Below are 16291 nucleotides of genomic sequence, written 5' to 3' on the forward strand. Positions count from 1 at the left end.
AGAAAAGATGACAAGGAGACAGTGTAAAACTGTCCTTGCTTTGACTTTGAGGAAGTCAGGAAACTCAGGAGGGCTGCAGAAACAGAAGCTACTCTCTATCAGTTTCTACACAAAACAAATCTAGAAGCAGCTCATGAGAAGTCAGTGCCTGCTCAGTAACTCAAAAGGACAGTGTTGGACTTCACACTGTATACTTTGAAGACAGAAATAAATACCTATTCCCTGACTCCAAAACCAGCAATTGCTCAAATCGTCATTCATACCTGCCTCCCCAGCCACTGAAATACCAGCACACAGACACAATTAATCCTCCATTTACTATACAACCCAGTGATGAATATTCACAGCATTGGCATTTGCCCAGGCACAACGACTGCTTAAAACAGTGTCAGATCTTTTGTTCATGTCTACAGGAAACAGGAAGATCAGCAGTTAATGAGACTCATGGAGTCAACCAGGTTGGAAGAGACCTCCAAGCTCATCCAGCCCAACCTAGCACCCAGCCCTGGCCAATCAACCAGGCCACAGCACTAAGTGCCTCATCCAGGCTTGTCTTGAACACCTCCAGGGGTGATGACTCCACCATCTCCCTGGGCAGCCTATTCCAATGCCAATCACTCTCTCCGTCAAGAACTCCCTCCTAACATCCAGCCTAGACCTGCCCTAGCACAACTTCAGACTGTGTCCCCTAAACATGCTGTTGCTGCCCATACCCACTGGACTGGGGAGAGAGAGGCAACACAGCAAGTGAAAGCCTAGAAGTCCTGTTTCCACACACATCTCAAGGCAATGCAAAGCCTTTGCTGGAAGTTTGTACCTACAAGCTTATACTTGCCTGGTTTGCTCTCTCTTCTGGGAAAGCAGGTGGGTTCCCCTACTAATTCACTCAAAGAGACTCAGGTATCATTTTGATGGTGTTCTCTAGCTGCATCTCTTATCAAGTACAGCTACATCACAAGAAAACCTAAAGAACTCCTCTGTTTCAAGCCTGAGTAGCTGACTCCATAAAAGGGACCAAAAGTATTAAAAGACCTCAAACGACTCATCTCCCCCTTCTCAGGTGTCAAAGTACTGCCTGTGGCACGGCATGACCACAGACATTCTCCAGCCTTGCCTAACAGCTTTGACTTTTCACAAACCTTTCCCCTCACAGAAGCAGCAAAGGTACAGAGGAAGCAGGAGAAAGACCTCAGGAGATGCAGTCTACCCTCTGCTCTCCCCACATGGCTACGTATGGTGCAGAGGAGGAGCACACCAAGCCAAACTCACTCCACTCCGGCGGGATGTCATGGCCACGACGGGAGACCACTGGTTGGTTCGAGGGTTGTATCTCTCAGCGCTGCTGAGCTCTGTCGTATCATCTCTGCCTCCCACAGCATAGATCATGTCTTGGTACACAGCACAGCCCAGGTGCTTCCTCCTGGTCCCCATGGGCGCAATCGTGTGCCAGCGGTTCTCCTGGGGGTTGTAGCGCTCCACTGCGGAGGAAAGGACACATCTGTAGACAAGGGGTTTGGCAGGCAGTGACGGTGAGCACTTCCGAGGCCCTAGCCAAAGCACTGCTCAACCCTTCAAGGTGCTACAATTCCCACACAGAAACTGTGAGAACTGAGTTTGTTACCTCTCACTCTGAAGCTTTTCCTCTCTAGCACACTTGCTGTTATTTCCCCTGCCTCCACCCCTACACCTGCACTCAAGAGGGAGCTGGCAGTGCTGCAAACTGATCTGTGTTACCAACCTGCAGTAGTTCTACCTTTGGCACCTTTCTTTCTACAGCAGAGAAGGGCTACTGCAGGGAAGCAGATGTGCTTGCAACTGTTATGCAAACGATCCAAGTACTGGATTCAGGACACTGCCAAAGGCAGCATCCAGAACGAAAAATAACAACGTGACCAGGTAAGAGGAGCTCACAAGTCTGGAAAGTGAGTCACTGTTTGGCAGAAATCATACTTAACGAGGATAAAACTGATCACTAAGACATTCAACAGCTCTCTGAGGACACTAAGGACAAACAGGACCACGACAAGTGCTAACTGCAGTTAAGGGACAGCAACAAAAGGCATACCAGTATTGAGAGGAGATGTCCCATCAGAGCCGCCCACAGCATAGAGGAAGCCTCCTAGCACAGCCACTGCAACTCCCAGCCGCCTGGTGCTCATGGAAGCCACTCGAGTCCATTTGTTTTCTTTGGGATCATACCTGGCAAAAAAATAAAGGTCAAAGCTTACTGAAGTGTCAATACACAGGCAGGAAGGCCAACCTTATTCTCTCTAAACAAAAATCCCCTTGAGGTTTGTACAACACTGATAGAATCATCGAGGCTGGAAAAGACCTCTGAGATCACCAAGTCCAGCCTATAACCTAACACCACAGCATCAGCTAAACCATGCCACCAAGTGCCACATCAATCTTCTCTTTAAGACCCCCCAGGGATGGTGACTCCACCACCTTCCTGGGCAGTCCATTCCAGTGCCTAATCACCCTTTCTGTGAGGAAGTGCTTCCTAATATCCAATCTAAACCTTCCCTGGCACAGCTTCAGACCATGCCCTCTTACCTCTCCAGCTCATCTGCATCAACTGTACCTTCTAAGAGACCCTTTCCTCCCTCTGCCCCAGATTTTTTAAATGTATTTATTTTTCATTTAAAAATACCTTTCCACAATGTTGAGACAAGAGACACCATCCTGACCACCCACAGCATAGAGGTAGCCTCCAAGAACTGCTACTCCAACACTGGTCCTGCAGGTACTGGTGGGGGCCACATCACTGCTCCACTGATTGGTCTTTGGATCATACCTAGGAAAAGATAGCAAAGAGGACCAATTGCTTGTCTAGGTAGGCTTCAGGCTCTCCTGTGCTTGGGAACTACTAAGGCAGCAAAACTTGCTCATCTTGAACTTAAACTTCAACACAGCTATTTGTGAGTTGGATGAAACCCCTCAAGCAATAGAACACATCCAACACATGTTATTCCAGGGATGATCAAACTGCAGCTTGAGACGATTCAAACTGGTGATCAAAAGTTCAGGTTCATAAGAGCAGGTTACCAGGGACTGGCTGGTATGTGCCAACCTGCATCTATGCAAAGAGCAGCAGCCAGAGTTACTCTGCTGTGTGTGAACTCAGCTAGCACTGGGACCTGCAGTTCAAGGCAAAAGATGAAGGAACCAGATGGACTGGGGAATCCAGAGACAAGGAAGTATGGTGCACAGCAGAAAAGTGCAGGACACAGAACACGACAGGCCAGGGTCATGCTTTGGGATGATGGAAGCATGCAAGGAGATATGTGGGAGGGGAAGCTTGAAGGAGGAGATAGTTATATAGCTCACTGGATTTGTCACAGGGCCTACATTTAGTGCTTGGACTGCTTGAGTCATGTGGCTTTTAGGCATGAGGATTGCCATGTGCAGCTCCCAGAAACAGGAAACTTGGTAAAGCTTGTTTGATTGAAGTCTTTTACAGGCCTATAACTGACCTATTTTCCTCCTTCTAAGTGCCAAGGTTTCTGAATTTTCCAGTTACCACTCCACAACAGAATTCCAGCATCTCTCCCTGAACACGTAAGAAATGCTTACTGTAACCTCACCTTCCTCCACAACATCAAAAACAAAGCAGCAATTGCAAAGAAGGTTAACCAGGATCATCAGCCCTCATATCGCTTAGACCCAGACCCTTCCCTCTTATCAAAGCCTGCATCTTGTCCCATTAAGCCGGGGATAACATAACGAAAGCTTCTGCATATGAACTGCCAGGTCAGCAGTAAGCCAACACAAAGCTGCGGGGGGTATAGCAAGGGAGAGGGAAAATGGAGGTAGTGCCTAACACCAAGTCAGGTTTTTGCCAGCACCAGAACACAGCTGGACAAATGAACTCGTTTTTAAGAGCTTTCAGCCAGGTTTAAACATTCAGAGTTAACATTCTGCACACTGGCCTTATGGAAACCTACCTTTCTACACTGTTAAGATAAGAGGAACCATCGTGGCCTCCCACAGCATAGAGGAGATCATCCAGAACGCTGACTCCAACGCCACAGCGCCTTTTGCTCATGGAAGCCACCATTCGCCACTCATTGGTTTGAGGGTCGTAGCGCTCGACGCTGGAAATGGCATCTCCACTACACCAGCCCCCCACTGCAGGAACCAAGCACAAGACATAACATCACAGCAACACGCTCAGCTCACTTCCACGTGAGCCTGGCACAGATAATCCCTCCAGACTTGGTCAGCCTTAACCCAGTAGCCCCATCTCTAAGGGTTTTAATTAGAAGTGTCAGGATGTGATTTGCAAGAGGATTAATCTCAGTTTGGAAGATGAAGACATCACTCAAGTAAGAAAGTGTAAGTTAATCCAAACTTCTAAATATTACCAGGCGGCGACTGCTGGCCTTTCAGGAACACCATCCCCAGAAAACCTAGACTGCAGCCTCCTGATCTGAGCCAGCAGAGCTCTACATACCTGCAAAGAGCACTTCTCCACAGCGGATGGGTTTGCGTGGTCTGGTTCTCGGTCCCTGCATCAGTGGCCGCTCTTGGGGCAACAGCAGATAGTTTTTAGCTTCATCCACTAAATCCCTGGGCAAGACAGGAAAACATGAATTCCCTAGGCTCACCCGAAACCAGTCTCAGGAGGGGAAAATCCAAAGCGACAGCAAGAGCACAAATCATTAAGTGCATGAATAGCTTCCTTCTAAACACTCACCAGTTATTTACAAGTCACTTACACAGTGACAGCAGTAGACCAGGATCGATGTTTGCCCAGAGTTACTAACAGATATTTCTTGCTCTAAAGACTGATAAAAACCAGGACAAGAGTTTGGGCAGGCTTACCACGCAGAGGGGAAAAACCCAGCCTGCCTCAAGCTAAACTTGAACAACTTTGGACCTGAAGGGCAGTTGAAAAGCACACAAATACATAATGCACACAACCAATAGATGGAGATAGTACCCTTCTGATGAGTATTTTCTCCACCAACTCTGGCCAGATCACACTGGCCATCCATTCCTGACTTGCCACCTGGACTAATCCTAACATTCCAAACTCCTAAATAAAACAAAAAGAAGAAAAAAGTCCTCCTGTCCTCTACAACTGTGTGACTGACTCAGGCAGAGAAGAGTCTAGCCCAGCCACTCAGTGTCTTTTACAAAAAGCATAAGAAAAAATTAGGGCTTTAGAGATGATACAGAACTCAGAGAATCAGAAAGGTGAGACTCATACCCTAAGAGGAAATGACAGCATTCCTCCACTAGTATTGTGGGACTTAGGTGGCCACAGGCAGCTTGATCTAGTTGGTGTTGTCCCTGCTTACTGCAGGTGGTTTGGACAAGATGATCTTTGAGGGTCCCTTTCCACCCAGTGCAGCCTATGAACCTGTGAAACTGCAGCCTCCAATCCGAGAGTCCAACTGAGTTATCTACATGCAGCTTTTCTCCACACAAAAACTACTTAAGTGCCAGTGAGATCAGGAAAGCCATGCAAGTGCTAAGTGTAACAAAAGGCCATGGCTAGGGAAGCAAAAGCACGGGAAATAATACACTGAAGGGGATTTTACCACAGTCCAACTATGCACTCAAGGTTTGCTGTCTCACCAAGAACTTGAAAGAACAAAGCCCCTCCTAGGGCAGAGCACCGAGTATTACGCACATAAAAAAACCAAAACCACTTCCTTGCATCTGTTCTCCTCCCAGCTGCAGAAGAAGAAATCAAGGTCCCACCAGTTTGGCACCAACAGACCAGCAGTTTCAGAGAACAGATGCAAATACCCCAGAATCCAATTCTGTAAATCAGGGAGGGGATTTACCGGCACTCCTCATCGCTCTTGATAAGTGGATCAGAGCCCACTGTTCCCACAAGAAACTTGGGACTCAGCAACGGCAGACGGACGTGCTGCAAGACCTGAAACACAGAACAGAACGTAGAGGGTAAAGCACAGATACCCAATCAAGAAGCAAAAAGCTAAACAGCAAAAACAACAGCAGCTAACAGACTTTGACACTGAGTTAGTAACTCCTCTGGCAAACACGCATGGTCGTGCCACAGATTCATAGAATGGTTTGGCTTGGAGGAGACCTTAAAGATCACCTCATCCAGTGTGACCTTGAACGCCTCCAGGGAGGGCACTTCTGTGACTTCCCTGCTGCAGTGCCCACCACCCTCTCTGTAAAGAAAGCCCACCCCCAAACCTGGCATTTCAGTTCAACGCAGCTCAGCTTACACCACTGCTGCTTTTTCAATACGGCAATTTAGAGATCCAGCAGAACATCAGCTTTTGGAAGGGGACAATCTGCTGAATGTCTTAACAGCTGAACACAGAGTCACGACTGAAAATCTTTACAAAACTGACCATAACCCTGCCTGAAGTCCTAGTTTAGCTGAAGTTTTATCAACCATTTAGCTCCTCTAGGAGTGAGTTACATTTAGCAGTAAATGAACAGTAAGAGAAATAACATGCCTTTCACAATGGTTTAGAATTGAGAGGCACAAGCAAGTATGGACAGGGGGACCTTACAGTATCATGAGCTGCCTTGACAACATCAGGTTTTTCTGGTTTAGTTTATTTAAAACAACTTTCAAAAGCCTTCTGCTAAATAAAGTTGCTCTTAATGTCTGTTTCCAAAGCAGAAACGCAGAGGCAGGCAGACTCTCACTTCTTTTGATCAGAAAGCCAGAGACTTCAGAGGCTTTCCGGCTGACAGCTCTGTCAGAACGGGTACTTCTCTGTGAAATGGCTTGGCTTAGATGAAGCATCACATCTCAACAAAACCATTCTGACAAGCTCCAGTCTAAGATTGTGAGGGCTGAGGCACAAATCAAACAGCAGAGCTTAAAGATACACTGCAAATGAAGACACGCTTTTCCTATGCCCCATGGTTTTTACACAGCACTCAAAGCAATGCAGGCAGGTTCGTCTGGACAGACTGTTGGAGTGATCTAGTTTGGCAAGTCCTACCTGGAAACACTTCAACAAAGTACTTACTGAAGGCTCTAAACAGGGCACCTTCCAGCCTAGGTGCAGGGGAAAGTGCAAGCCACCTAACACAGGCAGAAGTCAGAGAGAATTACTGTGGCTTTGCATGCATTCAGAACTGTGTCACTACTGCAGCACCACCCTATCAGCCCTCATTACTTTCCCCCTGGATAAAGCTGTCTCAAATGTTACTGTGGCTCAGGATTACCTGTGGTAACTGAGGTCTTCTCTCCTGGATGCTGTATTTCACCCAGGCCATTACTGCATTGAACACCTGCTCTTCACTGCGAACATTTAACTCGTCACTGGATATAATATCGATGAGCTGATTGGCAGGGAGCAGCATGAACTCCTCGCTCTCCATTACCTGGTTAAAGGGAAAGGAAAAAACCACACAAAGTAAGGACAGCAGCCAAAGCACCAGAGCCAGTCAGCAGCCCAGCACGACTCTAAAGTGGATACAGTCCACTTGAACTACAGTCTGATCCAGTTAAGTGTCAAATACCCTTCAGTTTTGACATCGCCACAGAACAGAATGCAGCTCCAGCAACACAATCAAAACACTTTCAGATGAAGGTGCAAGTAAAAGGGAAATTTAAACAACTTTTTTTGTAGGACATTTTTAAAGGCTTAAACCAGGGAACACCCTCATGGGGTCTTACAACCTGGGAAAAACAAAGCCCTTCTTTAAAAATCACTCTTTGCTTGTCATGCCTTTTATCTAGAACAGAGATGAAAATGTTGCACAGGTGATAAATACCTGACTGAAATATCAGAATAGAGGCACTCTATGCACAAGAAATCCAAAGCAGAGCACAAAAAGAAGTCTCAGAAACAAGGCACCAGAGGCACTGCAAAGAACATGGCAAGTCTTCCTAATGCCAACTTGTGGCAGAGCAGAAAATACTTCAGGAGAGGGAGATGGCCTCATTTGATTCTGCCTCTTTCACTCACTCTAAATATAAACGTAAAGTGCACACCAGTGCAGATGCACTTGAGAGGGAATCAGAAGTCTCCTAAGGCCCTTAAGGGTGGGTCTCTTGTGAAATTCAAGCCACTAACAATCTGCAAACACATTAATTCCTTTAGTACCCAAGACTGGGACTGAGTTCCTCAGGAGGTTGTAGCTGTCACAGGAATACAGGTGAGCCAGCCTGTGACTGCCTTCAGAGGTGACAGAGCTCACACACGACCATGCCTTCTGCACAGACACCAGGTAGATGGGAAAGATGCCAGGAACCAAAAAGAACTGCAGAAATGGTCTGATTGATAACTGCCAACTTGGCTTCCCTACAAGCAGTCTGCTGCCTGAAATTTCTGAGAGTTCAGTGACAGAACTAACTGAATATTGGCTTGTCCTTATCATTTGTGTCCACGTGAAAAGTCCACAACTGTTTATGATCTGCAGCATAAAGAAAAATGCACTCTGACAGGATCATCTCTGCAGCAGTCAGCTGGGCAGTCCTTTTAATTACCTAAAGCAATCACTTAAGAGTATTAAATGAATATGCATCATTTTCTAAGTTACTGATAACAGAAAATACTGTTTGAAAAGAACACAACAGAATGAGATCAGTTACCAGACTTTGCTCTTCAATCCTGTGGGCTTTGGAGGCAGGAAGAAGCACAAGAAGGTTAGCTCGCACACTTCTTCAGCCTTTGAGCAAGGTCTGGGTTGGTCACTAAAGATCTTTATCAGCATTTTTCCATAGTCTTTCTCCCTTCTACACAGACTAGCTTATGGCTACACTTTACCTGACAGTTTGTAAATGCAGCCTTAGACTCTGGAAATGTATACCTTGACGATGGTGGCCATCCAGACCTTCCCTTCTACCCTGGGAAAACCCGGCTGCATCCATGGGCCCAGAAAACTCAAAGTACTGGAAGCACCTCTGCAAAACAAGTCACTACTACTATGCAACTTGTCAGCTTACATAGCAAAACAAATACTTAGTTAAAACGCTTTGGCTTATTTTGACTTCATTGTCAGGACACTAATAATTATGTGACTAATATTAACGATCTATTTGACTGACTTACTAGGCCAGAATTGGATGGGCTTCATTCCTCCACAGCATTCATGTGCACTCCTGCTTTTACAAAAGAGGGTCAGAGTATACAACGTGGAGCACAACTTTTGTCCAAACAAAGTGTAAGTTGTTCATCCTTAAATATATTTTTTTTTCCTTCACACAGTTGTCAGAACACAAAGAAAGAAACAGGAAGGCTGTCCCTCCTGCAGCAGAGCTGTTAGGAGAACCATTTCACATTACACACACAAGATTCACCAGGGGTTTACGCAACAAATTAAATTGAGGGGAATGGACAACTTGGAAAAACATTTTACCAAGTTAATGATGTAATGCAGCAATGCACATCAAAATTAATAGAACCAGAAGTCAGCACAGCAGAGGTCTCGAAACCACTCAAACTGCATTCAAAGTGACTGCATGGGTTGGCCTGACACTTAATGCTTCATATTCTACATTGCATTTCATTTTGCCATCTTGGAAGGACAATGCAGAGGAGTGCACGTTTCTATCACCTCAGTCTCCACACCAGAGCACGATTAAGTGGCCAAGGCACTGCCTTCCATCAGATGGAAAACAATGACAGGAGAGAATACAATCCTGACAAGCAGCATCACTAAATCGTCTGCAGAGAAAGAGTGGAAGCAAAAGCAGTGATCATTAAGGATCGAGAGCTGCAAAACTCCTGGGGCACTGAAAGAGACAACAAAACCCGACCAAGCCAAAGAAACAATGCTCTCGTCTAAGCAATTGCTTTCCAGAGGCCACCGTTCAATTATAATTTGCACCATCTTTAAAGAGAAGGCTTTGAGTACAAAATTTTTGCCTTTGTGCGCTCTAACAGCCACGAGGGAAACGGGAAGCTGTCTTGAAGAGACTGCAAAAGACAAGAGATCAGGAGGGAGCGAGCAGCAGTTAACAGACAGCTGCACGTATTAATGCCAAACCATTTAAAACCAAAATTGTTATGCTGTTAAAAAGTTATTTAGAGGTTTGCAAGCATGTCCTACTCATGTAATAGCAGAACAAAAGAGCACAGATCTAACCATTACAATGACTAAGCATTGAAAATAAACGACCATCTGGTTACCATACTGCTCCTCCCTAAAAACACGCACAAGAAATGCAGAGCAAACAAAGAGCCCATGAAAGGGCCAGCTAAAACGTAAGGCTTCTGAGAAGACAGCAAAACACAAACGCTCATCTCAAACAGCATATTCTACTTTCTAGTCTTTATGGCTAGAAAATATGTATTGTATTGCAACTTCCAGAGTCAGCTGGTGCAGGTGTCTACAGTTAAGATGCCAAATACTGTCTTTAACGTGTCCAACATTCAAGGTGAATTGTGCTTGCTTCTGCTCTTACTTTTCTTGAGTACTGCCTGACTGAAATTAACACAATTCCTATCTGTTTGCTGCAGGGTAAAAAAAGAGTCAGCAAGCTGCAATCAATCACAGCACTTAAATACTGCTGCCCCTCTGGGGAAACTAAATTAGCATCAGGAGCCAATTCTGGAGCTACTCCCTTTGGAAAGGATCTACCTGGGAAGGGTGTGGAGGGAGAAGATTGCTCCACAAAAAGGCTACCTTGTTCCGAGGGAGGGAAGAGTGTGTTTCTGGGAGAGCAAGAGACCCATTTCTCTAGGAGGGGCACAGACTTCCACACCAAGTGCACTCCTAAAAACCAGCTGCTTTCCAACGCACAAATTCTTGCCCTTCCCACAAGAGCTCAGGAAAAGACCCCACTGAAGTGCTGGCCTCCTCCTTGCACCTGGGCATTAACAGTTAAGACCTACTCAGACTACTGCTAGCAGAATCCTTAACGACTATGCTGATCATTCCCTGAACCAGTGCTGACACTTTTTTTCCCCAAAAAAAGATCACTTGGGCAGAATTAATAGAAAAGGTCAGCTACAAAATTATACATTTTAATTATTTTCAAACAACTGTTGATGAATAATAGAAGCAAATCCTAGTACTGCCACAGCAAGGCAGTTGAAGATTCCACTGAAGCCTTTATGCTTATTCAGACACTCATTCTTCCCATCCTTAAACTCCCCACCAATGTTTTTGTTTCTACTGATGCACTGTCCTTATTTTAACACCTGCCTCCCCTCCAATCACGTAGAATCTACCACGTTTCTGAAAGGGAACTGGGCTGTCACACCACTGCGTAGCCAGGTCAGATTCAATGCCAGACTCCGACCACACCTGCGACCTTGCTTCCAGGTACCACTCACTACACGGCTATGCTGTGGAACACAGCACAAACCAACACTGTCCCATAAGCACCTCTTCCCTCCCCACCTTACTGCTGGCACCCATCACTATTAGGCACACTTTGGGTGTAAAGGCAGGATTTGGAAAGAAGCTCCAACTGAGTGCTGCCCAAAGCACATTTCACACCGTGACTCTGGCACGTTAGCATCTTACCTCCTGGAAGTTATGCTGTGTGAACTTGTCAGCAATCCTCAGCAGCTCACGGCATGAGTGAGTGTCAGCAAAAGCTCGGATTCCCAGGCAATTGGAAGGGTCCAACTGTCTTTTAAGGAACTCACAGCAGGCCTCCTGGATCTCAGCCAGCTGGAGGAGGCAAGCAGCTGGCAGCAAGGTCTGGACGTTTCCCTCTTCCACAGTGATCTGAGAGGTGTACGCAAAGTCAATCAGCAGTTCCATGGCCCTTTCATCAATGTCTCTGATCACTACTTCTGTCTGCCGAGACTCTGCCAGCTCCCCCGTGAACATGGCTCGGAAGTAAGGGCTGCAGGCAGACAGAATCACCCTGTGGGCGTAGATCTTCTTCGCACCCACTACCAGCACCACATCGCAGAGCTCACGGTGCTTCCGCAGGAGGTTGATGACCTCCAAAGTTTGTCGAGGGTGCTTGTCAGAGATGTAGGGCATGCGAGCGGGCTGCGGCACCCCCTCTGGCAGCTTGTTAGGATCTCCCAGTGTGCAGCGGCTGGTCACGTCCATTCCGGTCTCTCCTGGTCGAGTACTGGTACACCTGCAGCGCAGGAAGCCATAAGACAGGACCATCATCAAGTTATCTACCAGCAGCTGCCAGGCAGGGCTCTGGGGCTCACACCGTTAGGAGTGCAAAGCCAGCAGTGCCCACAGCTCCGTGCTGGAAGGTGGAAACCAGCACAGGCTCACGTGCAGGAAGAATTGGCCTCACACCAAAGCCTACCCAGAAGTAAACGAATGCTAACCTGCAGGAGGCTTGTATTTATACCCGGGTTTATATGCTTTCTGTGACACACCACTCTAATAGCCAGCTGCACATACACCTCTATTAACTGCCCTGTGTGCTCCAGAAGCATTATCCCCATCTCACAGAGAGTGACTCAAAAGCAGAGAGCTGAGCTGCCTTGCCCGTTGTCACCTGAGTTTTCTCTGATGGAGCCAGAGGTGGATCTGCCCCGCACAGAGTTCCGAGCTGCATGATTTGACCAAGCCTCTCTGTTATTTTACGTACACTTGCGATAGGGTCGCTCATCACTGTGACATCTGAACACACTGAACTGTCACACAGAGCCCAGTAACCTCAAATGGCCTGCAGCACACCATGGGTATCTTTCAGGTTCACAAAATGTACTTCTCAGCAGCACCTCCTCTGTTATTTTAACGACAGGCTTCCTACTCAGAGAAGGTTACTCTCTTCCAAGAAGGGCAGACTAAGCACTGCAGGGGACAGGTGGGGTTATCAGAGCAATCAGGAACAAGTCCATGACTATCAGACGGCTAAAAAAGGAAGAAAATAAGATTAAAGATGAGGAATAACTTGAGAATATAAACCAAGTTTCTGCCAGAGTAGGAAAACCATACTAATTACCCAGCTCCACGGGCAATGCTCTAGCCATCTGCTGTCATTCTTTACAAACCTCAGATACTTCTCCCTGATCCCTCCCATCTCTGAGCAGATGTCAGCTCTGTCACAGCTGAAGTGCATCATGCCTCTGCACAGCAGCTGAACACCACTTCACCCCCATGTATGCTACTAACTGAGAGAACAGCAACACAGCATTGCAACAAGCCCTTCTGCAGGGATGAACCAAGATCTCCTATCTCACTTCAGAGACATCTGCTTACACTCCAAGCTTCACTATCATGTTATGACTGGACTCAGTGCTACACAAGAATTAATTCCAACTCCTTTTACAACAAGCAGCCTAAATAAGCAGATGAAGCATGCAAAACTGAGACAACACTCTGCATGCCACCAGCATATGTGAATTTCTGCCACATCTCATGTGCACAATTATTAGAGAAGACATCAGCAGTGACATAGCAACTACCATGAAAACAAAGAGAATACAGGAAAATACTTCCTCTTCCCAGCCCAAAGGAAAACCATCAGTTGGAGCAATGAAAGTCTACTGAGCAAGTATACTGATGGTTACAAATCACCCATGAGTGCACTGGCTGCTGGAGGTGAACTGAAAGACTCAACATACAGAATCATTTTGGCTGGAAAAGAACTATAAGATCATTGAGTCCAACCATTCCCTGCATCTGCCAAGTCTGGTGCTAAGCCATATCCATCAGCACCACATCTGCATGGCTTTTAAACACCTCCTGGGAGGCCTAATCCAGTGTTTGAGAACCCTTGCAGTGAAAAAGATCTTCTGATACCCAACCTAAACCACCCCTGACAACCTAAGGCCACTTCTTATCGTGTCAACTGTTACCTGGGAGAAGAGACCAACTCCCACCTCGCTATGAGCTCCTTTCAGGGTCTCCTCTCAGCCTCCTTTTCTCCAGACTAAGCAACCCCAATTCCCTCAGCCACTCTTCACAAAACCTGTCCCCTAGACCCTTCACAAGCTTCATTGCTTTTCTCTGGACCCATTCCAGCACCTCAATGTCTTTCTTGTAGTGAGGGGCCCAAAAATAAACCCAATACTCAACCTGTGGCCTCACCAGTGCTGAGTGCAGGGGCACAATCACTGCCCTGGTTCTGCTAGTCACACTGCTGCTGATACAGGCCAGGATGCTGTTTGCTTTCTTAGCCACCCTGGCACATTGCTGGCTCATCCTCAGCCAGCTGTTGATCAACACAATCAGGTCTTTCTCTGATGGGCAGCTTTCCAGCCACTCTTCCCCAACCCAGGAGTGTTCATGGGGTTGTTGTGACCCAGGTGCAAGACCTGGCACATGGCCTTGTTGAATCACATACAATGGGCCTCAGCACATTGATTCGATCTACTCAGGTCTCTCTGTAAAGCCTCCCTACCCTCAAGAAGATCAACAATCCCTCCTAGCTTTGTGTCATCTGCAAACTTACTGAGGGTACACTCAATCCTCTCATCCACAACACTGATAAAGATCCACAACCAGCTCAGCTTCTCTGGCCACTGATATTTGTGACCTGTCACTACCTCACGTTGTTCATATGAGGATTTAAAAATAAATCTGACTCTGCCTTGCTGCTGATCAATGTATTTTGAAGCACATTTGAAGGAAAGAATTAAACACAAGCCCAACCTAACTCCATCTTTGCCTCTCATTATTATGTGCAATGCACTTTCTAACCACAGGGAAACCTGTCTCCTTGGAGCAGTCGGGACCATTCGCTTGCGTCTCAGCCTGTTTTCCCATTCCTTCCACAGCCTCTCCCTGATCATCATATTCAGACGTTTCAGACCATTACCTCTTCTTATCTTAGTTACACACATCCAGCTGGGTCTCCCCTCTGGGTTTTGCCACTTGCTCCTGTCCAGCCTCTGCACCTTCAGTGCTGCCTTTTTTCTTTTATAATGCCTATTCCATCTTTCTTACATCCATCACCAATCTCCTTTTCTGACACCTCTGACAAATCCTTCTGCTGTTACACTGCTTCTCACTCTCCTCCACCCACTCTTGTCCCTCACAACCCAAATTCACCCTGCGGGGTTTGACAACCATTTTCAAAGCTCTGCCAAGTTCCTCCTGTACAATGCAGCTAAGCTCTCCTCACAGCAGCATACACAAGCCAGGTTTAATGGTACCCCCAGAAAAAAACCCAGAAGCCTTGGCTGAGGATTAATTTACCTAATTGGCTTACTTCCATAGTCCCTAGCAGCTAAGACCAGAGGGTAGGCAATTTAATCCCTCTACCAAGAGATGGAGAAAGGTGGTGACAAAAATCCCCCTGTAGAGTCTGGCTCTTTCTAAGCAAGCCAAATGGATTTTATTGTGCATTAGGGATTTCAAGCCATGTCAAACCTACCTCAGGAGAAAAAAAGGGGGAAAAAAGCCCTATTAAGACACATACCTCCGTAATAATTTTGGACAGTTTGTCTTGACTGGGCTGTCAGTCAAAGCCTTTAAGAACAGAGCAAATACTCTTGAAATAAAAAATTCATTTTACATAACTACAGCTCAGAAGAGACAGCCTATGGCCAGGACAGGGCCTCCCCTTGGAAAGTATCACAGTATCATCATCAGGGTTGGAAGAGACCTCATAGATCATCAAGTCCAACCCTTTACCACAGAGCTCAAGGCCAGACCATGGCACCAAGTGCCACGTCCAATCCTGCCTTGAACAGCTCCAGGGACGGCGACTCCACCACCTCCCCGGGCAGCCCATTCCAGTGTCCAATGACTCTCTCAGTGAAGAACTTTCTCCTCACCTCCAGCCTAAATTTCCCCTGGCGCAGCCTGAGGCTGTGTCCTCTCGTTCTGGTGCTGGCCACCTGAGAGAAGAGAGCAACCTCCCCCTGGCCACAACCTCCCCTCAGGTAGTTGCAGACAGCAATAAGGTGTCCCCTGAGCCTCCTCTTCTCCAGGCTAAACAATCCCAGCTCCCTCAGCCTCTCCTCGTAGGGCTGTGCTCAAGGCCTCTCCCCAGCCTCGTTGCCCTTCTCTGGACACACTCAAGCATCTCAATGTCCCTTCTAAACTGGGGGGCCCAGAACTGAACACAGTACTCAAGGTGTGGTCTAACCAGTGCAGAGTACAGGGGGAGAATGACCTCCCTGCTCCTGCTGACCACACCATTCCTGATGCAGGCCAGGATGCCATTGGCTCTCTTGGCCACCTGGGCACACTGCTGGCTCATGTTCAGGTGGGTATCAATCAGCACCCCCAGATCCCTCTCTGTCTGGCTGCTCTCCAGCCACTCCGACCCCAGCCTGTATCTCTGCATGGGGTTGTTGTGGCCAAAGTGCAGCACCCTGCACTTCAAGCTATTGAACGTCATCCCAAGTAGAACCTCTCTGTTACACCTGTAGGCTTTCCTCAAAGACAACCCACACTAAAACCAGGCCTAAAGCAGAGCTCAAATTGCTTTTTAGACTGGCACAGATTCCAAGTA

General features: G+C 47.0%; 1 protein-coding gene across 6 annotated transcripts in view; it reads right to left on the reverse strand.

The window, feature by feature from the left end:
- KLHL20 (kelch like family member 20) overlaps positions 1-16291 on the reverse strand; it is a 28001-nt gene that overhangs the window by 4591 nt on the left and 7119 nt on the right. For all 6 annotated transcript variants that reach the window (XM_064148212.1, XM_064148214.1, XM_064148215.1 and 3 more), the window contains exons 3-10: positions 11428-12001; positions 7174-7332; positions 5799-5893; positions 4457-4572; positions 3948-4131; positions 2654-2797; positions 2066-2199; positions 1270-1478 (exon numbers count right to left, since the gene is read on the reverse strand). In XM_064148212.1, coding sequence (XP_064004282.1) covers positions 1270-1478; positions 2066-2199; positions 2654-2797; positions 3948-4131; positions 4457-4572; positions 5799-5893; positions 7174-7332; positions 11428-12001 — 1615 coding nt within the window. The remainder of the gene's footprint in view (positions 1-1269; positions 1479-2065; positions 2200-2653; positions 2798-3947; positions 4132-4456; positions 4573-5798; positions 5894-7173; positions 7333-11427; positions 12002-16291) is intronic.

This window comes from Pogoniulus pusillus, chromosome 8, assembly GCF_015220805.1.
Source record: "Pogoniulus pusillus isolate bPogPus1 chromosome 8, bPogPus1.pri, whole genome shotgun sequence".
Classification (NCBI taxonomy): Eukaryota; Metazoa; Chordata; class Aves; order Piciformes; family Lybiidae; genus Pogoniulus; species Pogoniulus pusillus.